Source organism: Cherax quadricarinatus, chromosome 53, assembly GCF_038502225.1.
Source record: "Cherax quadricarinatus isolate ZL_2023a chromosome 53, ASM3850222v1, whole genome shotgun sequence".
Taxonomy (NCBI): Eukaryota; Metazoa; Arthropoda; class Malacostraca; order Decapoda; family Parastacidae; genus Cherax; species Cherax quadricarinatus.
In genome coordinates, this window is record NC_091344.1 from 14,565,044 (window position 1) to 14,588,190 (window position 23,147).

Sequence of the window (23,147 nt, forward strand, 5' to 3'; positions counted from 1 at the left end):
CTCACACATAAACCGAGTGTCTTTGCGTCTTTGTTGCCATCGTTTTTGTTTGTGCACAGACGATGCATCTCTTCTGAGCAAATTTCTTCTGAGTGGAAGGAAGCTGTATTATGAAATGATCACCTTCCCTCCTCAAACGCTTGGGTATATCCTGAGGAATTCGAGGACCTTGTTGTATAGCAGGTGTTCTTACCTGGTACTTCATTATGAGTTGTCTGACAACAGACAAACAAAATTCACCATACGGTGGTCTGTTGCCAGTCTTTATTTGGTACATATTATATGCATTGAGCATTGAAATGTCCATGAGATGGAAGAAAAGTTTCATGTACCACTTGTAACTCTTACGAACACAATCAACAAAACCAATCTGCATGTCACATTTGTCAACCAAGCGCATGTTTTGTGTATAATCAATCACTGTCACTGGTTTTCGAATACGTTCATTAGTCACTTGATCAACTTTGCCACTGTCTTGCATTTCATTATGGTGAATGGTTGTCAACAATGTGACATCTCGTTTGTCATGCCACCGTAATGCCATGATGTCAATGGCAGTAAACACCTGCATGTCATCACCACGAGCACCTGCATTGAGCCTGGGCATATGTTTACGATTAGAATGCACTGTGCCACACACATCTGTCTTGTTCACTCGCATGAAATCACTGAGTAATGGGCTTGTGTACCAGTTATCGGTATATAATGTATGCCCCTTACCAAGATAAGGTGCCATCATGTTTCTCACTACGTCACCTGAGATACCCAATAACATCTTGGCATCTTTCAATGTTTTACTTCCCGTGTATACAACAATATCCAACACCAGGCCACTGTCACAGTCACAGAGTACAAACAGCTTTATACCAAAGCGTTTCCTCTTGCTCGGTATATACTGCTTGAATGACAGTCTACCTTTGAACAAAATCAAAGACTCGTCAATTAGAAGATTCTTGAATGGATAAAAGTATATGCTGAACTTTTGTTTGAGATACATGAAAACATTTCTAATCTTGTAAAACCTGTCACTTCTGTCAGGCCTGGTTTTGTCAGAGAAGTGCAACATACATAACAGTAAGATAAACCTGTTCACTGGGATGATTTCACTGAAGACCGGGGTAGAAATCAGCCGATCTGTGGACCAATATGCTTTTATATTATGCTTATAGACATGAGGCATAAGCATTATTGTTGCAAAAAGCAAATACATTTCTGCAACAGTCGTCTCTTTCCACCTGTGTAGTCTTGACTGTGGTGATATGATCGTATTTGCCATGGTGTACTCAAAATACTTATTACTTTCCCTGACAATAGTTTCCATCAATGGCTGGTCAAAGAATAATTCAAAGAATTCCAGTTCATTGGCCGTGGTTCCAAGGGGACAAGTAGGTAGAATTCCACTTTGAGAGTCATCAAAGTGGTGGGGCTTGGGAACAAAATTGGGATTTTGCTGCCAATCCCAGATACGGTTTGCTGGTGGATACTGGACATCATAGGCTGGTTGTGGTTGTGGTGGGCTGGTGGCCGACGCTCCGCTTTGTCCTTGAATTGACGAGTCAGCAGCGTGGGTCCCAGCCTGGGCTGGTGAGTCACGCATGGCGGTGCCACTACCATCACCACTACCACCATCTACTGATGCCTGTGGTCTATCCATGCCAAGTGTAGCCACATCATCCTCACTATCACTATCTAAAACTGGTGTAGGGCCACGGGATGTACTCCGGGATGTACTCCGGGATGTACTCCGGGATGTACTCCGTCCCCTGGGCACAGCATAGGGTACACTACCCGAGCGCATGCGGCGGCGAACATACCGACGCTTCACTGGTGAATATGATTCCTCACTATCACTACTCGAATGATCGTCAAGCGCAATAAAGTCACAATCCACGTCACTATCATCATCATTACTAAAGTCAGAGGCCTGGCCACGCGAAAATATTAGTTTTCTCTTGCGTTGAGGCACAACCGACCGTGAGTCACGAGTTCCCACACCAGAGGTAGAAGGTTGAGGATCGTCAGGGTTTTCTGCACTATTATCGATATCCTGGTCATTCCTTTCGGTCACTAACTGATCAAAGCCATAGAATTCATCTTCATTTCCACTTCCATCAGTGTCAGAACTATCAGATAGGAAGAGGAGAGTCCCAATTTTCCGGGGAGTGAGAGCTGACTTGCGCTAAGGCATGGTGAACAAGGGTAACTGAGCCGGCGTTCCCACAATGCTATGCAGGCGCCTAAATATTTTGTTTATGGCACACACCCACCACGCAGACCCGTTCTCTCACATGTAGGCCTATGAGCGCTTTCGCGCTAAATTTGACGGCGCTAGAATTTTGGCATAGATCTATGGTTTGGGCACTCAACGTGAAGCCGTAGATCTATGGGACGGACCCTGAAAGGGTTAAAGCAAACATAAAACAGTGAAAAATGAAGGTGTATCCTATTTGAAAGAAAAATGAAAAATGAAATGAAAAAATGACATTTGAATTCAACGCTAATGTATATATAGTGATACTGGGGTGTCTGGTGGAGGTTGACACCGTCTTGTAGAAATCGTAGTCGTTGCTGATGATGTGGGGGGGGGGTCACAGGTGTTGGTGACAACTCAACGGCTCGTTCTTCACAGAGTCTATAGCCGTGAATAATTAATCCAGATGACAGGAAAGCAGGTTCGTTACCACTGCTATGATGAGGGGTTATGTCCTGCATCTGCGTACATAACAGGTAGGTAGATCCAACATGGGACGTCTCAGGATGTTAGTCCGTCTCCTTCAATTCTTCTCGTTGGTTGGCAGGTGATCCAATCTGTCATTCCAAGAGTAGTGCTGAGAGCTGTGAGTCTAGTGATTGCTGTTTGACCGGAGCCCCACACGTCACCTTTCGGGGGGGGGGGGAATAGCAGGAGCTAGACTTACCCTACCTTAACAAGCAGCCGGCAATCAAACTAGCACTTTCGGGGTGGGGGAAAAAGGGGGGGGGATAGCAGGAGCTAGACTTACCCTACCTTAACAAGTAGCCGGCAATCAAACTATTATTACCATATACAGTGGACCCCCGGTTAACGATATTTTTTCACTCCAGAAGTATGTTCAGGTGCCAGTACTGACCGAATTTGTTCCCATAAGAAATATTGTGAAGTAGATTAGTCCATTTCAGACCCCCAAACATACACGTACAAACGCACTTACATAAATACACTTACATAATTGGTCGCATTCAGAGGTAATCGTTATGCGGGGGTCCACTGTACTCACTTGCTGCTCCTATCTGTTGAACTTTTCCCTCACACTCCTCGACAGCTACAACAGAATGCACAGTCACAATACAAGGCATATGGCACTTTTCAACATCCCTCGAGTAAGACTCTCACTATGCAAGAATGCTATGCACATAAAAGGCCCAAAAGATCTGGAACTCACTACCGGAACAGGTCAAGGATCCCCAGACAACTTATAAATTTAGGACTCTGCTAAAAAATCATCTTATCTCACAATATTAACCAAATCAACCAAACATCTACTGACTAGTTTTATCATGTTATCTCCTGGCTTTTAATTTTGCCATTCCATAAAATATTACCACCTGCACCATTCCTTGTAAATTAGATTTTGTACTAAGCATACATAAGATTTATTAAGTCTAAATAAGATTGTAAGACAGCTAACCACTATTCTATGTTTAGTTTTAAGTATAATTACTATGTACTATTATCTTATCTAGTTTTAATTAGTTACTAGTTTTAATTAGTTACTAGTTTGCCCAAAATGCTTCGGCATGATAGTGGCTATCTTTGTACTTAGCAAGTCAAAATTGTAATTACACATTGTAACCTTTACAAAGAAATAAAATTATTATTATTATTTAACATACAATACACAAGTAAAACTAAGCAAAACTAACAAACAATAAAAAATACTAAAATTAATAAAACTCATACCAAATAAATGTCACACTAACTTGAAATAACAGAACCAGTTTAAAATCTCATTAAATTATTGTCAAAATGCTTTCCTAAAAGTTCCCCAAGATCCCTACAGGCAACCTGGTAATTATAGAAGCAACAACAAAAGTGGAAAGATCTAAATCATGGACAAACAGTAAAACTGTGTTTCACAGTCAGCTACATGCCACCTGAAACACAGAGAGGGCAAAGGAGCAGTGTCAAACAGGTAAGAACATAAAATAAAATAAAATAAAAAATAAAATGTATATTTCTATTGATCATACATATAAGTTACAGTAGAGAGATGTATGTATATCATTTGGTTAGTTTTGCAACAATTATAATAGAGATAAAATGTCATACAATAGGCCAAGTTTTGCCTGAGATGCTATGCATTCTGTGGGTCTTCAGTTTCTTGTATGTCATGGTGCATTAACACTAAAATTTATATTAGCATCTGCATTTATATTTGACCAACATTTGTAACAACATCCACAAATGTTATAGTGAATCGTCCTACTAAAATCTTCCAACAAATTGTTCTTGCAAAAAATTCCAGTGGTAGTTTTAAGCTAATTTTAACCCCTTGACTGTTGCAACCCCCAAATCCTGAGGTGTCTCCTGGTGTCACAAAATTACCCCCCCCCCCAAAAAAAAAAAAAATTCTTATGAAATGATAGATAATCTTTTCACAATTGCAATGACACCAAAAGAACGAAATTTGATGGAAAACTGATGGAATTACGCTCTTGCAAAGTTAGCGACCTCAGCGATATTTACAAATCGGTGATTTCACCCACTTTGAGCCCTATTTTTGGCTAATTCCATTGCTCCAGTCAGTCAAACTCATAGCTATTTCCTTAGAACTCCATTTTTTTCTATCGATTGAGTACAAGAAACTGCCCATTTACCAATTTCCACTACCCAATAACGTGGTCATAAATTTGCAATTTGGCCAATTTCACGAAAATTAAAAAATATGACAATTTCAAAATAGGGTCCAGAATGAACAATACGAACATTCCTGGCCCTAAAATAACATTTTCTTTGTTCATCAGTCACGTCTCCAGGCCCTTCTGATATTACTCTTGCTTTCTATTTTTAATTTTTATTCAAACAAAAAATAGAAGATTTACTGTTATGCAGACTACTGCAATATTGTAATAATTATATAAATAATGTCAACCCATTCATGACTGCATATTACTTGGACATTTATTGGAAAATGACATTTGTTTACTTTTGAACATCGGCAGAAATCAAGCATTTTCCCTACTTTGAGCTCCATTTCAAAATCACCTCTATTTCTATAATATGTTTTCCATTCTATCAAATGAGATCAAGAAAACGAGAATACAACCATAAAGACTATACGAAAATAGACCACAAAGTCGGCATTTTAATTAAAAAAAAAAAAAAGGTCAGTTTTTTTTTTCTCATTATGCACTGCGTGCTGCAGGATTTTTTTTATATGGTGCACATTGACCACACAGACCCATTCTCTCACATGTGGGGCTACCAGCTTTCTCCTGCTTGATCTGAAGCCGCTAGAATTTATGAGTATATATACGTCAAACACAGTGGCTCATAAGATGTACATGTATATTTATTTTTTATTATTATATTATCACACTGGCCGATTCCCACCAAGGCAGGGTGGCCCGAAAAAGAAAAACTTTCACCATCATTCACTCCATCACTGTCTTGCCAGAAGGGTGCTTTACACTACAGTTTTTAAACTGCAACATTAACACCCCTCCTTCAGAGTGCAGGCACTGTACTTCCCATCTCCAGGACTCAAGTCCGGCCTGCCGGTTTCCCTGAATCCCTTCATAAATGTTACTTTGCTCACACTCCAACAGCACGTCAAGTATTAAAAACCATTTGTCTCCATTCACTCCTATCAAACACGCTCACGCATGCCTGCTGGAAGTCCAAGCCCCTCGCACACAAAACCTCCTTTACCCCCTCCCTCCAACCCTTCCTAGGCCGACCCCTACCCCGCCTTCCTTCCACTACAGACTGATACACTCTTGAAGTCATTCTGTTTTGCTCCATTCTCTCTACATGTCCGAACCACCTCAACAACCCTTCCTCAGCCCTCTGGACAACAGTTTTGGTAATCCCGCACCTCCTCCTAACTTCCAAACTACGAATTCTCTGCATTATATTCACACCACACATTGCCCTCAGACATGACATCTCCACTGCCTCCAGCCTTCTCCTCGCTGCAACATTCATCACCCACGCTTCACACCCATATAAGAGTGTTGGTAAAACTATACTCTCATACATTCCCCTCTTTGCCTCCAAGGACAAAGTTCTTTGTCTCCACAGACTCCTAAGTGCACCACTCACTCTTTTTTCCTCATCAATTCTATGATTCACCTCATCTTTCATAGACCCATCCGCTGACACGTCCACTCCCAAATATCTGAATACGTTCACCTCCTCCATACTCTCTCCCTCCAATCTGATATTCAATCTTTCATCACCTAATCTTTTTGTTATCCTCATAACCTTACTCTTTCCTGTATTCACCTTTAATTTTCTTCTTTTGCACACCCTGCCAAATTCATCCACCAATCTCTGCAGCTTCTCTTCAGAATCTCCCAAGAGCACAGTGTCATCAGCAAAGAGCAGCTGTGACAACTCCCACTTTGTGTGTGATTCTTTATCTTTTAACTCCACGCCTCTTGCCAAGACCCTCGCATTTACTTCTCTTACAACCCCATCTATAAATATATTAAACAACCACGGTGACATCACACATCCTTGTCTAAGGCCTACTTTTACTGGGAAAAAATTTCCCTCTTTCCTACATACTCTAACTTGAGCCTCACTATCCTCGTAAAAACTCTTCACTGCTTTCAGTAACCTACCTCCTACACCATACACTTGCAACATCTGCCACATTGCCCCCCTATCCACCCTGTCATACGCCTTTTCCAAATCCATAAATGCCACAAAGACCTCTTTAGCCTTATCTAAATACTGTTCACTTATATGTTTCACTGTAAACACCTGGTCCACACACCCCCTACCTTTCCTAAAGCCTCCTTGTTCATCTGCTATCCTATTCTCCGTCTTACTCTTAATTCTTTCAATTATAACTCTACCATACACTTTACCAGGTACACTCAACAGACTTATCCCCCTATAATTTTTGCACTCTCTTTTATCCCCTTTGCCTTTATACAAAGGAACTATGCAATGTAAGATGTATATATACAACCGAAACAATCAAAGGGTTAAGGCTGCCCGAAATGCTCTGCAGAATCAGAGGCATTCTATAAAGTTATTTTTTTATTATTATTTTATTGTTAACACATAGGCCATTTCTCACCAAGGCAGGGTGGCCCAAAAAAAAAAAAAATCATCATTCACTCCATTACTGTCTCTTGCCAGAGGTGCACTAACATTAGTTATAAAACTGCAACAATAACACCCCTCCTTCACAATGCAGGCACTGTACTTTCCACCTCCAGGACTCAAGTCCGGCCTGCCAGTTTCCCTGAATCCCTTCATAAATGTTACCTTGCTCACACTCCAAAACGCTCACACATGCTTGCTGGAAATCCAAGCCCCTAGCACACAAGACCTCCTTTACTCCCCCTCCCTCCAACCTTTCATAGGCCTACCCCTACCCCACCTTCATTCCACTACAGATTTATATACTCTCCAAATCATTCTATTTTGTTGCATCCTCTCTAAATGTCCGAACTACCTCAACAACCCCTCCTCAACCCTCTGGATAATACTTTTAATATATCAATATCATCATCTTTCTGAATCAACTGTAAATCATACTTTGGAGAAATAAAGTTTATCATTCACGGTGCCCCATGGCCTGGTGGCAAAAGCTCTTGCTTCACACGGTGAGGGTCCGAGTTCAATTCCCGGTGAAGGGGTAGAAACATCGGACATGTTTCCTTACACTGGTTGTCTATGTTCACCCATCAGTAAAATGGGTACCTGGGTGTTAGTCAACTGGTGTGGGTAGCATCCAGGGACAAAACTGACCTAATTTGCCTGAAATGCTCTGCATAACAAGGGGCTTTCTATATAGTAGTATGTCATTGATATCAGCTAGGCCTGTATACCATGTACATGTACTTGTAGTAAATAAAGATATTATACTGTATTTATCATTTAGAAAGCCACTTATACAAAGCATTTTGGGCAAATTAATTCTAAGACTTACATACATGTAACACTTAATTCAAGGTAATTCAGTCTGGTTATAAGTATGATGAGACAGGTTACAAATGATGAGTTGGACAATTACAAATAATTTGTATGGATTTGCATCAGATTTATGATGAGCATTTTATGAAGCAGTCAAATTAAAGTGGTGACTATAAGGCATGAGTATGTATTTACCATTAATTACGTACTATATACAGGAGGGTCCTGCTTATACAGCAGGTTAGCTTCCAGGCTAATGCTGTAAAGTGAAACAGCCTTTTTTCACTTTCAAATGCATATAAAAGCCTGATAACATGTTTACACTATCATATATTAAGTGAGCAATAGAGCTAGGCCTAAAAAATACACATACAATACACACATTATTTATTTTTAAATATTTTTGTCCTTAGCTTATTGTGAATGGTGGATGTATTTATTGTAGGATGTCTGAATAAATGAAGAATAGGTATACGTAACTGAAAACTGCTGCAGTAGCGAAACGCTGTCAAGTGAAGCACTGTAAAGCAGGGCCCTCCTGTATTACATTTATTCAAGATTTAATTGGGTTGGAAAAAACAAAATATTAAAGAACGATTTAGCAGAAGATGCTAAAGACACACACACAAAAAAAAAAAAGAAAGGAAGAACATGGAAACTAATACAGTAATCATTCTATAACAGGCTTACCAGATTCAACCAAGCCAGAAATGACTACTGAAGGGAAAGAAGAAACTTGGAAAAAAAAAAATGTGGACAGAAGCAAGAGAGATTAGATTTTTAATTCAATTGTAAAAAAAGCAAATCAGATATATATAGTAGACAAAATACAAAGAATTAAGGCGATAGCAAAATCGCAGAATTGGAGATGTGAGGTTAAGCATAAGAATTGCTTTCAGAATCCACAGCTACTTAAAAGTGTGCTAAAGCTTTAGAAGACCCACAGATCTGCCATCAATTTCAGTCTTGAGATAAACAATCTGAGCTATGAGGACACAATGAGGATTAAATCTCAAACCACTAATGAAATAATAGCTCAGAGCAGAAACATGTTTACAGTATACAAGGTAATAAGAGGTATCAATAAGACAGATAAAGACGGGAGGCAGGATTAGGAACACGGGGCCACAAACAAAAAATTTCTTAAGAGATAAAATAAAGAACCTGAGCATGAGGTGGTGAGGAAATGTAAGCACTAGGGAAGGAAGCAGTGCAGGTAATTTCCATGAGAAAATCCACAGGAATGTGGATACATCACATCAGTTAACTAAGGAAATAGGTGGGGCTCAAATCCATGGGAAAAAAAAAAAAAAAATGACAAGCCAATCCTCTAACCTGAGTTGTTTACAACCATGTTTAAGATGTGAACAAACACTACGTCATATTAGAAAACAGTTCCATCCTGGGACCTTATAATAATAATAATAATATCGTTATTCATTACAAGTACGTGTACATGGTATACAGGCCTAGTTGATATCAATGACATATTACTATATAGAAAGCCCCTTGTTATGCTCAGCATTTCGGGCAAATTAGATCTGTCCCCCAGGATGCGACCCATGCCAGTCGACTAACACCCAGGTACCCATTTTACTGATGAGAAACATAGACAACAGGTGTAAAGAAACACGCCCAATGTTTCTACTCTAGCTGAGAATCGAGCCCAGACCCTGGCTGTGTGAAGCAAGAGTGTTAGCCACCAGGCCCAAAATGTCTCCTAATACATAAATATATCCTAGTGTTTGCTTACATGTCTTTTTAAACCATTTTGCCAGTATCAGTTACCAAGGTTTATGCCATACTGTTTACACTCATATTATTACACTTCTCACTAATCACCGACAATGACTTTCAAGGGATTTAAGGTAGACTGTGCTGCTTTCATGTGGGCATGGGTTTCATTCAATGAAACTTGTATTTGTGGTCAGTGTCTCATGTTAACTTCTTGCATAGAAATACATCTAACTGAATGAATCATGTTAAGCCTGCATGGTCCAGTGGTGAGAACAGTGACTTGGTATGTTTAGGACCACCTTACTCTGGGCTTGTGCCATGCCCATTCGCCAAGTTTTTTTTACAATCGTGTTATAATGATTTTTGGGAATCACACTTTTTTATGTATAGTATGTTTACTTATAAATTTTAAAATTTTCAAGTAAACATCAGTTATAGTACAGTAATGTACTTGATGCTTAGGCAACATGGGACATACACAGATGACAGCAAAGAAATGAGTGAGATACTAAAGTCCCAATACGACTCAGTGTTCAGCGAGCCTTTACCCAGACTCAGGGGTGACAATTTAAATGAATTCTTTATGAACGAGACCCAAAATCGGTCATCTGAAAAATATCTGATATTATCCTAACACCACAAGACTTTGAAAAGGCAATAAATGACATGTCCATTCACTCTGCCCCAGGCCCAGACTCATGGAACTCAGTGTTCGTCAAGAACTGCAACAAGCCCTTGGCCCGGTGGCCTGGTGGCTAAAGTTCCCGCTTCACACACGGAGGGCCCGGGTTCGATTCCCGGCGGGTGGAAACATTTCGACACGTTTCCTTACACCTGTTGTCCTGTTCACCTAGCAGCAAATAGGTACCTGGGTGTTAGTCGACTGGTGTGGGTCGCATCCTGGGGGACAAGATTAACCCTTTGAGGGTCGACAGGCCCTCTCCGAAACTCGTTCTCAGGGTCGGCCAAATTTAAAAAAAAAAAAAAATTATTTTTTCTTATGAAAAGATAGAGAATCTTTTCCCGATCATAAAGACACCAAAAGTTTGAAATTTGATAGAAAACTTACGGAATTATGCTCTCGCAAAGTTAGCGGTCTCGGCGATGTTTACGCATCGGCGATTTTGCCCACTTTGAGCCCCATTTTCGGCCAATTTCACTGTACTAGTCGACAAAAAACATGAATATTTCGCTAGAACTCCATTTTTTCTATCGAATGGGTGCAAGAAACCACTCATTTATGAAATTCAACTATCCAGTACAGTGGTCAGAATTTAGCAATTTTGCCAATTTCACACAAATTTCAAAAGATGCCAATTTCCAAATAGGGTCCAGAATAAACAAGAAAGACATTCCTGGCACTAAAATGACATATCCTCTAGTCATTAGTCACGTCTCAAGGCCCCTCTTATATTCTTTTGCTTTCCACTTTGAATTTTTATTTTCACAAAAAATATAAGATTTACTGTTATGCAGACTACTGCATTAGTGTAAAAAATGGTATAAATATTATTGGTGCACTTGTGAAAGAATATTAGACTCACCAGTTGACGTGTATTGCACGCTTGGCACGATTCGTTTACTTTTGAAGTTTGGTAAAAATCGAACATTTCTGCTACTTTGAGCTCAATTTCAAGGCACCTTTCTTTGTAAAACCAGTCAAAATCATCTCAATTTCTGTAATATGTCTTCCATTCTATAAAATGAGACCAAGAAAACTAGAATACAACAATAAATACCATACGAAAATACACTGCAAAGTTGCTGATTTATTAAAAAAAAATGGTCAAAGTTTTTTTTTTTCTCATTATGCACTGTTTGCTGCAGGATTTTTTTTAGACTGTGCACACTGACCACATAGACCCATTCTTTCATATGAAGGCCTACCAGCTTTCTCCCACTAGATTTGAGGCCGCTAGAATTTATGAGTACTAGTACGTCAAAAACCCCTACGCGTAAGACGTACTAGTACGACGAAAACCCTCAAAGGGTTAAGGACCCCAATGGAAATAAGTTAGACAGTCCTCGATGACGCACTGACTTTCTTGGGTTATCCTGGGTGGCTAACCCTCCGGGGTTAAAAATCCGAACGAAATCTTATCTTATCTTATCTTATCACATGCCTTCAGTATTCTATGGAAAGGGAGCATGGACACAGGGGTCATCCCACACTCACTAAAAACTACAGACATAGCCCTGTCTACAAAGGTAGCAGTAAAGAAATTGCAAAGAATTACAGAAAGCATGATCGCCAACCACCTAGATACCCATCAATTACACAACCAAAGGCAACACGGGTAGATAGATGGATCTACAACTTCCTAACAAACAGAACAGAGCAAAGTCCAAGGCAGCTACGGTGAAGAGCTCTGTTCCACAAGACACAGTACTCACTCCCATCCTATTCCTCATCCTCATATCTGACAGAGATAGAGATGTAAACCATAGCCCTGTGTCTTCCTTTGTGAATGACGCCTGAATTGCCATGACAGTGACCTCCATTGAAGACACTGCAAGACTCCAAGCGGACATCAACCAACTCTTCAAATGGGCCACTCAAAACAATATGAAGTTCGATGAAGAGATATCTCAACTACTCAGATATGGAAAACTTGAGGAAATTAAAACTGTATCAGGGTATACAACAAATTCTAACCATACAATAGAGCAAAAAAGTAATGTGAAGGACCTGGGAGTGATAATGTCAGAGGATCTCGCCTTCAAAGACCACAACAATGTATCTACCGCATCTGCTAGAAAAATGATAGGATGGATAATGAGAACTTTCAAAACTAAAGACACCAAGCCCATGATGATTCTCTTCAAATTGCTTGTTCTCTCAAGACTGGAATATCGCTGTACACTAATTGCCCCCTTCAAGGCAGGCAAAATTGCTGACCTGGAGAGTGTACAAAGAACTTTCATGGCACACATAAGTACGATAAGGCATCTAAAATACTGGGAATGGTTGAAGTCCCTTGATTTGTATTCCCTTGAATGCAGTTGAGTGAGATACATGATAATATATGCGTGGAAAATCCTAGAGAGATTAGTACCAAACTTGCACATAAAAATAACTCCCTATGAAAGCAAAAAGACTAGGCAGGAGATGCAACATTCCCCAGTGAAAAGCATGGGTGCCACGAGTACACTGAGAGGCAGCAAAATAAGTATCAGGAGCCCAGGACTGTTCAACTGCCTCCCAGCATACATAAGGGGGATTACCATTAGACCCCTGGCTGTCTTCGAGAAAGCACTGGACAGGCACCTAAAGTCAGTACCTGACCAGCCGGGCTGTGGTTCATACAACAGTTTGTGTGCAGCCAGCAGTAACTGCCTGGCTGATCAGACCCTGATCCACCATGAGGCCTGGTCTCAGACAGGGCTGCAGGGGCACTGACCCCTGAAACCCTCTCCAGGTATACTCCAGTTATAGATGCTCATGAAATATTTCTAATAATTTTTATTATGCAGTATTTATGTAAAAGAGAGAGCTTACTTTGTATTCATTTAACCTACCTTAAAACATCCCCTTCTATGGTTATTCTCTCTGCTCGTACTTTCTGGTTGGCACTTTGGGCACTTGCAGGATGTCTTTGTCTGACAAAGGGCCACTGCGGACTTAGATTATTATACATGTCGGCCTCTGAGTCCCCAGCAGGGGCTACTCCAAACAGTTTCTTAAAGAGAACAAAAAGGTTTGGGTGAACACAGCTCAGCATCAGTCTGGCTGCGTCCGGGCCTTCACACCCCTGCCCTCTCTCTCCGGTATCCAGCTCTCCTAATTTTCTGATCTGACAAGAAAGAGAAATACTGTATTTAAAAGAAGTGCATCAAAATACAGTAACACAGCCTCTCATCACTTAATGACAGAGTTCAGTTCCTAAGACCACGTCAGTAAACGAATTCATTGCTAAGTGAGGAGCATACTACAATAGTAGTGGGTTTGTGTCAACCATCTTTGATATTGTTTTAATGTCACCTTTGCACCATTTATAACATTTTTGGGACATTTTTAAATGTTTATACAGTAATGTACTGCAGATTGTAGTAATCAGAATAGAGGAAATCAGCTTTAACATACATTATTTAGGTATGCATACTGGTCAGAGAGCTCGTCGTAAGTCCGAGTCATTGGTAAACGAGTATGTCACTAAGTGAGGAGAGGCTGTAGTTGCGTTCTACACAAATCTTTCCAAATCATGCAATTTGTAAGCAAATCACGGGAATCCGTACTGATATAACAGTGACATGAGCAGTGCAATTGATTACTAACTCCTGCATTAGACAACACACTCCATCTCTTTTTAAGTCTTGACTTGCTTAATACACAAAACATCCACACTTATTATTGTGCCTACTACATACACAGAACGCTACACTCAAATGTAAACCCTTTTTGATAACTATAACAGAACACACAACCACAATACGAGACACAAATCACTCTTCAATATCCCTCGTGTCCATCTCTCCCTATGCAAAAATGCTATGTGCGTAAAAGGCCCAAAGATCTGGAATTCATTGTCAGAACACACTAAAGGACCCTTGTCTGCAAATCAGTTTAAGGCCCTACTAAGAAATCACTTCATCACCCAAAATTAACTAGACAAACTGTACCTAATCACTACCAGTTACTCAAAAGCTACTCATATTGTGCTGATGAATGCTCAACCACTTACTCACTACTTCAAAATCAGGATGTCTAAATTTTATTGTTTTATGCATGTGTATTACTAAATTGTAATACATCATAATGTAAATTGTTTTTAAATTGTTCCAATGTAATACCAAATTTCATTGTTGTAAATAGTGCTAAACTGTAATACATCATATTGTAAATTGTTCCATTGTAATACTGTAAACTTTATAAACTAATTCAATAATAATAATAATATCTCTATTTACTACATGTACATGATATACAGGACTAGCTGACATCAGTAACATACTACTGTATAGAACACCCCTTGTTATGCTGAGCATTTAGGGCAAGTTAGGTCAGTTTTGCCCCAGGATGCAACTCACACTAGTCAACTAACATGCAGGTACCCATTTTAAACTTATGGGTGAACAGGGACAGGGACAGCAGGTGTCTTATGGAAACATGTCCCTAATGTTTTCCAGCCATACTGGAGGAGATTCGATCTCCAGACCTCAGAGTGTGAGATGAGTGAGCTAGCGATCGAGCTACTGGACTTATCAAAGCCACGTAGCATTACCTGATAGAATATTCAATTCTCTTGTACTCACTGTAACTCGTCTAATGACCATATGAACTATTATTGCCTTCTTAATCTTAAGTTAATCTTTAAGTTTGCCCGAAATGCTTTGCATACAAAGGGCTTTTGGCATGTACACCCAACTATGTATTATATTCCTCTGTACAACCAAGTATCATGTCAAAATAAACATCTTAATCTTAGTTATTTATCCTATTCCTCATCACACCAACAAACAATTCATGCAAATTTTTACTCATGAATATTATTTTCTTTCTCTATGATAGTATATGAAGTGATAAGTGGTTTAAAACCGACAAATTGAAGACCGAGACACTTATGCAACATATGGGAATCTTTCCTGAAAAGTTCGCATGGTGGGGCGTTCGTAAGCCAAGGTTCCACTGTATTTAAGAGAAAATTTTGGTAGCAGAATTACTTACAAGTGCAGTCAGCACTGAATGACCTTTGTTGAGTTCAGTACTTTCTGTGAATATGGACTTTTACACATGTATTTAAAATGTCTAAAAACAATAGGCGACATATGGGAATCTTTATTGAAGAAACGTTTCGCCACACAGTGGCTTCATCAGTCCAGTACAAATCAGAAGGGTGTAAGGAGAGGAGGAGTTTGAGGTAATCACTCCGTCAGCCTCAAGTCGATGTGATGGAGTAAACACAGCAACCCCAGGCTGAGGGACTAATTACCTCAAACTCCTCCTCTCCTTACACCCTTCTGATTTGTACTGGACTGATGAAGCCACTGTGTGGCAAAACGTTTCTTCAATAAAGATTCCCATATGTCACCTATTGTTTTTAGACATTTTAAATACATGTGTAAAAGTCCATATTCACAGAAAGTACTGAACTCAACAAAGGTCATTCAGTGCTGACTGCACTTGTAAGTAATTCTGCTACCAAAATTTTCTCTTAAATACAGTGGAACCTTGGCTTACGAACGCCCCACCATGCGAACTTTTCAGAATACGAACCGTCATTTGGTCGATTTTTTGCTTCTGGATACGAACGAAATTTCAGGATGCATATTTCTCCCTCAAGGAAGGTTCCTTAAATAAATAAATAAAAAAATTTTTGTTTCTTTGCAAAGGTTACAATGTGTGTTTACATAATATGACTGGAGCAAAGAAAGCCACTATAATGCGAGGAATTTCAGGCAGACTTAACCTAATCCTTATGGACTACTTAAGTCTAGACAGGTGAAAAGTAGTGGTTACCAATGTTTTGCTGATGGTGGCGCCAACTACTGGCAGCCTTATGAAGTTTCTCCTTACTGTTATTATTATTATTATTATATTGAATTATTATTATTATTATTATTATTATATTGAATTATTATTATTATTATTATTATTATTATTATTATTATTATTATTATTATAATTGTAGATGAATGGTTCAGAGAACCGACATGTTGATTAATTAGACACATGTGCAACTCTTGGGTATCTTTATTGAGGAAACGTTTCGCCACACAGTGGCTTCATCAGTCCATACAAAGGAGAATCTTGAAGAACAGGAGGAGAATGAGGTAATCAGTCCCTCAACCTTGAGTAGATGTGGTCAGTCCATCAATCTTGTGGTCAGTCCATCAAGATTGATGGACTGACCACATCGACTCAAGGTTGAGGGACTGATTTCCTCATTCTCCTCCTGTTCTTCAAGATTCTCCTTTGTATGGACTGATGAAGCCACTGTGTGGCAAAACGTTTCCTCAATAAAGATACCCAAGAGTTGCACATGTGTCTAATTAATCATTATTATAATTATTATTAGTAGCAGTACGTATGTGGTGAGGGGGCTCTTGACCTAGGAACTGGATCTGTGTTCCATTTCCCTAAATTAAGCCTGAATATCTTCCATCCCTTCCCCCCACAAGCACTTCCCCATTTATTTATTTATTTATTTATTTAATAATTTGAACATACAGAGGTACAAAAAAATACAGGTAAGAGCAGTATGCCAAAGCCACTTGTATGCATAGCATTATGGGCAGGCTTAAAATTAACTTAAGATTAACTAAGCAATGATGTAATCAGTGATAAAACATCATTGTAAACAGATAACAATAAAGCACAAATGAGTATTACAAAGACAGGTCATATGGCTGCATGCATTGCTGTACATTCAGTAGAATGGAGTATACTGTTAGGCAGTGTATTTAAAAAATAACAAAGTTAGATTGGGTCTTAGGTTTAACATTTATGTGATATAATTATGAGAAACATTTAAGATATACAATTTATAAGGTTCAGTTACTCAGTATTTATTTGGTTTTGGGTGAGTAAGTGATCTTTGAGAAGAGACTTGAATTTATAAACAGGTAGTGTTTCTTTTATATTTACAGGTAATGAATTCCAGATTTTAGGGCCTTTTATGTGCAATGAGTTTTTGCATAGCGTGAGATGGACACGAGGAACATCAAAGAGTGATCTGTGCCTTGTGTTATGGTCATGTGTTTTGTTGAGGTTGGCAAGGAGATGTAATAATAATAATGATAATAATAATAATAATATAATATAATACTATATATAATAATAATACAGTGGACCCCCGGCTTACGATATTATTTTTTTCCAGAAGTATGTTCAGGTGCCATTACTGAACGAATTTGTTCCCATAAGGAATATTGTGAATTAGATTAGTCCATTTCAGACCCCCAAACATACACGTACAAACGCACTTACATAAATACACTTACATAATTGGTCACATTGGGAGATGATCGTAAAGTGGGGGTCTACTGTATAATAATACATATAATAATAATAGTATAATAATACAGTGGACCCTCGCCTAACGCTATTAATCTGTTCCTGAGAGCTCAACGTTAGGCGAAATTATCGTTAGGCGAATTAATTTTCCCCATAAGAAATAATGGAAATCAAATTAATCCGTTCCTGACACCCCAAAGTATGAACAAAAAAAATTTTTTACCACATGAAATATTAATTTTAATACACACAAACTGAAGAAGACATGCACAGTTACATGACACTTACCTTTATTGAAGATCTGGTGATGATTGATGGGATGGGAGGAGGGGAGACTGTGGATGGTGTTAATGTTTAGAAGGGGAATCCCCTTCTATTAGGACTTGAGGTGGCAAGTCCTTTTCCGGGGTTACTTCCCTTCTTCTTTTAATGCCACTAGGACCAGCTTGAGAGTCACTGGACCTCTGCCGCACAACATATCTGTCCATAGAGGCCTGTACCTCCCGTTCCTTTATGACATTCCTAAAGTGTTTCAAAACATTGTCAGTGTAATAGTCACCAGCACGGCTTGCAATAGCTGTGTGAGGGTGATTTTCATCAAAAAAGGTTTGCACTTTAAGCCACATTGCACACATTTCCTTAATCTTTGAAGTAAGCAACTTCTTCAATTTCTCTATCCCCTCCTCCGAAGCAGTTTCCTCAGGTGTGGCCTCTTGCTGTTCAAGATGATCTAGCAGCTCATCAGTGGTTAGTTCTTCATTGTCCTCCTCCACCAACTCTTCCACACCCTCCCCACTAACCTCCAACCCCAAGGACTTCCCCAATGGCACAACGGATTTCTCAACTGGCATAGGATTCCCAGGGTTAGCCTCAAACCCTTCAAAATCCCTTCTGTCTACACATTCTGGCCACAGTTTCTTCCAAGCAGAGTTCAAGGTCCTCTTAGTCACTTCCTCCCAAGCCTTACCTATAATGTTTACACAACTGAGGATGCTAAAGTGATCTCTCCAAAACTCTCTTAGAGTCAATTGAGTTTCTGAAGTCACTACAAAGCACCTTTCAAACATAAGATTTTGTGTACAGTTTCTTGAAGTTGGAAATGACCTGCTGGTCTATGGGCTGCAGGAGAGGAGTGGTAATAGGAGGCAAAAACTTGACCTTAATGAAGCTCATTTCTGCAGAAAGTCGCTCTGCCACGTCTGTAGGATGACCAGGAGCATTGTCTAATACCAGGAGGCACTTAAGGTCTAATTTCTTTTCAATTAGGTAATTTTTCACAGTGGGGGAAAATGCATGGTGTAACCAGTCACAGAAAACGTCCCTAGTGACCCATGCCTTACTGTTTGCCCTCCACAGCACACACAAATTAGCCTTGAGGACACTGTTTTTCCTGAACACTCTGGGAGTTTCAGAGTGATACACCAATAAAGGCTTCACTTTGTAATCACCACTAGCATTGGCACACATCAACAGAGTAAGCCTGTCTTTCATAGGCTTATGTCCTGGGAGTGCCTTTTCCTCCTGAGTAATGTAGGTCCTGTTTGGCATTTTCTTCCGAAACAGGCCTGTTTCATCTCAATTAAACACTTGTTCAGGTTTCAGTTCTTCACTGTCTATGTACTCCTTGAATTCCTGCACATATTTTTCAGCCACTTTGTGGTCCAAACTGGCAGCCTCACCATGTCTTATCACACTATGTATGCCACTACGATTCTTAAATCTCTCAAACCAACCTTTGCTGGCCTTAAATTCACTCATATCACCACTAGTTGCAGGCATTTTTCTAATTAAATCGTCATGCAATTTCCTAGCCTTTTCACATATGATCGCTTGAGAGATGCTATCTCCTGCTATCTGTTTTTCGTTTATCCACACCAATAACAGTCTCTCAACATCTATCACTTGCGATCTCTGTTTCGAAAACAAAGTTGCACCTTTGGCAAGAACAGCTCCCTTGATTGCCGTTTTCTTGGCCACAATAGTAGAGATGGTTGATTGGGGTTTTGTGTACAACCTGGCCAGCTCGGAGACACGCACTCCACTTTCATACTTAGCAATGATCTCTTTCTTCATATCCATAGTAATTCTCACCCTTTTTCCTGTACGGTTGGCACTAGAAGCTTTTTTGCCCCCATGGTGACTTATTTTGCAGGTGCAATCACTAAAAAGGCTGTGATAATATGAAATGTTCTGATTGTATGCTTGGAAGCGACCGCGGTGGCTGGCTTGTAAACACTGGCACCCACGGAACAAGTGAGGCGGGCTCAGGCCGCATGTGGACGCGTCTCAAACGAATCGAGTTGATCAAGTTTTTTAGCGCTAGCCGAGGCAAAATTTTTGCGTTAAAAAGTATCGCTAGGTGGATTTAACGTTATGCAATGCGTTCGTTAGGCGAGGGTCCACTGTAATGCACTATAATAATAATTATAATAATAGACGGCTTCAAAAGGCTGTCACTAGATGTCAGTGAATACCACAATGCCGGATCGGTTATGGCCGCCTCCACTTGTCACATGACAAATTTTATTCATTCGGTTATCGGCCGTAATCCGTTCCAGAAGCTCAGCCTAAAACCGAAATGACCTAAAACTGAAATAATATTTCCCATAAGAATTAATGTAAATACAATTAATCCAAGACACAAAAAATACATTTTTTGAAGATTAATTATAGTTTTACATACACAAAACAATGAGAACAAAATAAAATAAATAAACATTTAAATCACTATTACATACCTTTATTGAAGACTCTTGTTGGCTTATGGAAGACAGGGAGGAGGAGAGAGGGAGGACTGATTATTGTTTGGAAGGGGAATCCCCCTCCATTAGGACTTCAGGTATCAAAGCCCTCTCTGGGGTTACTTCCCTCCCTGTCTGCTATACTCCCTGCATGCCTACTACACTCCCTGCATGCCTACTACACTCCCTGCCTGCCTGCTACACTCCCTGCTATTCTACCTCCCTCCATGCTATGTTATTTATATCGTTTATTTTGTCATATTAGATCAATTGTGATAGATAAATAAGCTGTAGAGTTGATAGTAGCATCATATTTTGTCCTGTCTCCAAACAATAAACTCTCCTCTGCTGCCGGCACCACTACGTAGCCACATATGTAATGACATATTTTTTCATATATACAGTGGACCCTTGAGTTTCAGCAGCATCGAGTTTCGTGAAATTCGACCTTTGGTAAGTTCTTTTGGCAAAATTTGGCCTCAAGTTTCGTGATTAGACTCATGTTTTGGCGACCGTCCGGTACCCGTCCGCCCGTCACCATGCACACCAAGCCAGTCTCCCACGCCATTCACGCTCAGTGTGCCATTGTTTACCAACACGTGACCATCACCCTGCGGGTTCATACAATACATTTCATAATAATCCATTGTTTTTTGTGCTTGCAACTGCTAAATAAGTCATCATGGACCCAAGGAAAGCTAGTGCAAGCCCTTTGGTAAATAAAGTGAGGAGCACAATCCAGAGGGATTTTGAAGGGTTCGAGGCAGACCCTGTCCCTGCCGACCCTCTGCCTGTTGTGGAAGGTGTTGTGGCACTGGGCAAGTCCATGGGGTTGGAGGTGAGTGACGGGGATGTGGAAGAGTTGGTGGAGGACCACAGGGAAGAGCTTACCACTGATGAACTGCAAGAGCTTCAACTGGAACAGCATCAGACCACAGCCGAGGAACTTGCTTCAGAGGAGGAGGAAAAGAGAGTGAAGGAGGTTCCTTCTTCAGTGATTAAGGACATGTGTGGAATGTGGAATGAGTTGCAAAGTTTTGTTGAAAAGTATCACCCTGACCAAGCTGAAACAAGCCATATCTGCAACATGTACAATGACAATGTTGTGTCCCACTTCAGGGAAATCTTAAATAAACGCCAGAAAAAGACCTCTCTGGACAGATATTTTGTGTGACAGGGGTCCAGTGACTCTCAAGTTGTTCCCAGTGGCATTAAAAGAAGAAGGGAAGTAACCCCAGATAAGGAATTGCTACCTAAAGTCCTAATGGAAGGAGATTCTCCTTCCAAACAATAGTGTACACCTTCCTCCTATCCCCTCCTCCTGTCTTCCATTCATATGGTCTTCAGTAAAGGTAAGTGTAATGTTATTATTATTTTTTATATGTATGTACAGTGGACCCTCGAGCAACGATGGCATCGATTAACGATAAATCCGACTAGCGATACATTTCAATGCAAAATTTTTGCCTCGACTAGCGCTAAAAAACTCGACCAACACTATTCGTTCCGTCTGAGACGCGTCCACCTCTGCCCAGTGTTTACAAGCCAGCCAGCCACCGCGGTCGCTTCCAAGCATACAATCGGAACATTTCATATTATCACAGCCTTTTTAGTGATTGCACCTTCAAAATAAGTCACCATGGGCCCCAAGAAAGCTTCTAGTGCCAACCCTACAGCAAAAAGGGTGAGAATTACTATGGATATGAAGAAAGAGATCATTGCTAAGTATGAAAGTGGAGTGCGTGTCTCCGAGCTGGCCAGGTTGTACACAAAACCCCAATCAACCATCGCTACTATTGTGGCCAAGAAAACGGCAATCAAGGAAGCTGTTCTTGCCAAAGGTGCAACTATGTTTTCGAAACTGAGATCGCAAATACTCGAAGATGTTGAGAGACTGTTATTGGTGTGGATAAACGAAAAACAGATAGCAGGAGATAGCATCTCTCAAGTGATCATATGTGAAAAGGCTAGGAAGTTGCATGACGATTTAATTAAAAAAATGCCAGCAACTAGTGGTGATTTGAGTGAATTTAAGGCCAGCAAAGGTTGGTTTGAGAGATTTAAAGGGAAGGGAAGTAACCCTGGAAAAGGACTTGCCACCTCAAGTCCTAATGGAAGGGGATTCCCCTTCTAAACACTAAGACCATCAACACTCTCCCCTCCTCCCATCCCATCAATCATCACCAGATCTTCAATAAAGGTAAGTGTCATGTAACTGTGCATGCCTTCTTCAGCTTGTGTGTATTAAAATTAATATTTCATGTGGTAAAAACAATTTTTTTTTCATACTTTGGGGTGTCCTACACGGATTAATTTGATTTCCATTATTTCTTATGGGGAAAATTAACTTGACTAACGATAATTTTGACTAACGATGAGCTCTCAGGAACGGATTAATAGCGTTAGTCGAGGGTCCACTGTACTTGATTTCTCATTGATTTCAGTATATAAATCTTTATTTAATTTGAAAAAAATATTTTATTTTAATATTTTTGGGTGTCTGGAACGGATTAATTTTATTTCCATTATTTCTTATGGGGAAAATGGTTTTGAGTTTCGTGAATTTCGACTTTCGGCAGGT

General features: G+C 39.9%; 1 protein-coding gene across 4 annotated transcripts in view; it reads right to left on the minus strand.

The window, feature by feature from the left end:
* The window catches only part of LOC128692327 (SPRY domain-containing protein 3-like), a 138,116-nt gene that overhangs the window by 110,769 nt on the left and 4,200 nt on the right, over positions 1-23,147 (minus strand). For all 4 annotated transcript variants that reach the window (XM_070096348.1, XM_070096349.1, XM_070096351.1 and 1 more), the window contains exon 2: positions 13,391-13,665. In XM_070096348.1, coding sequence (XP_069952449.1) covers positions 13,391-13,593 — 203 coding nt within the window. In that variant the 5' untranslated portion in view covers positions 13,594-13,665. The remainder of the gene's footprint in view (positions 1-13,390; positions 13,666-23,147) is intronic.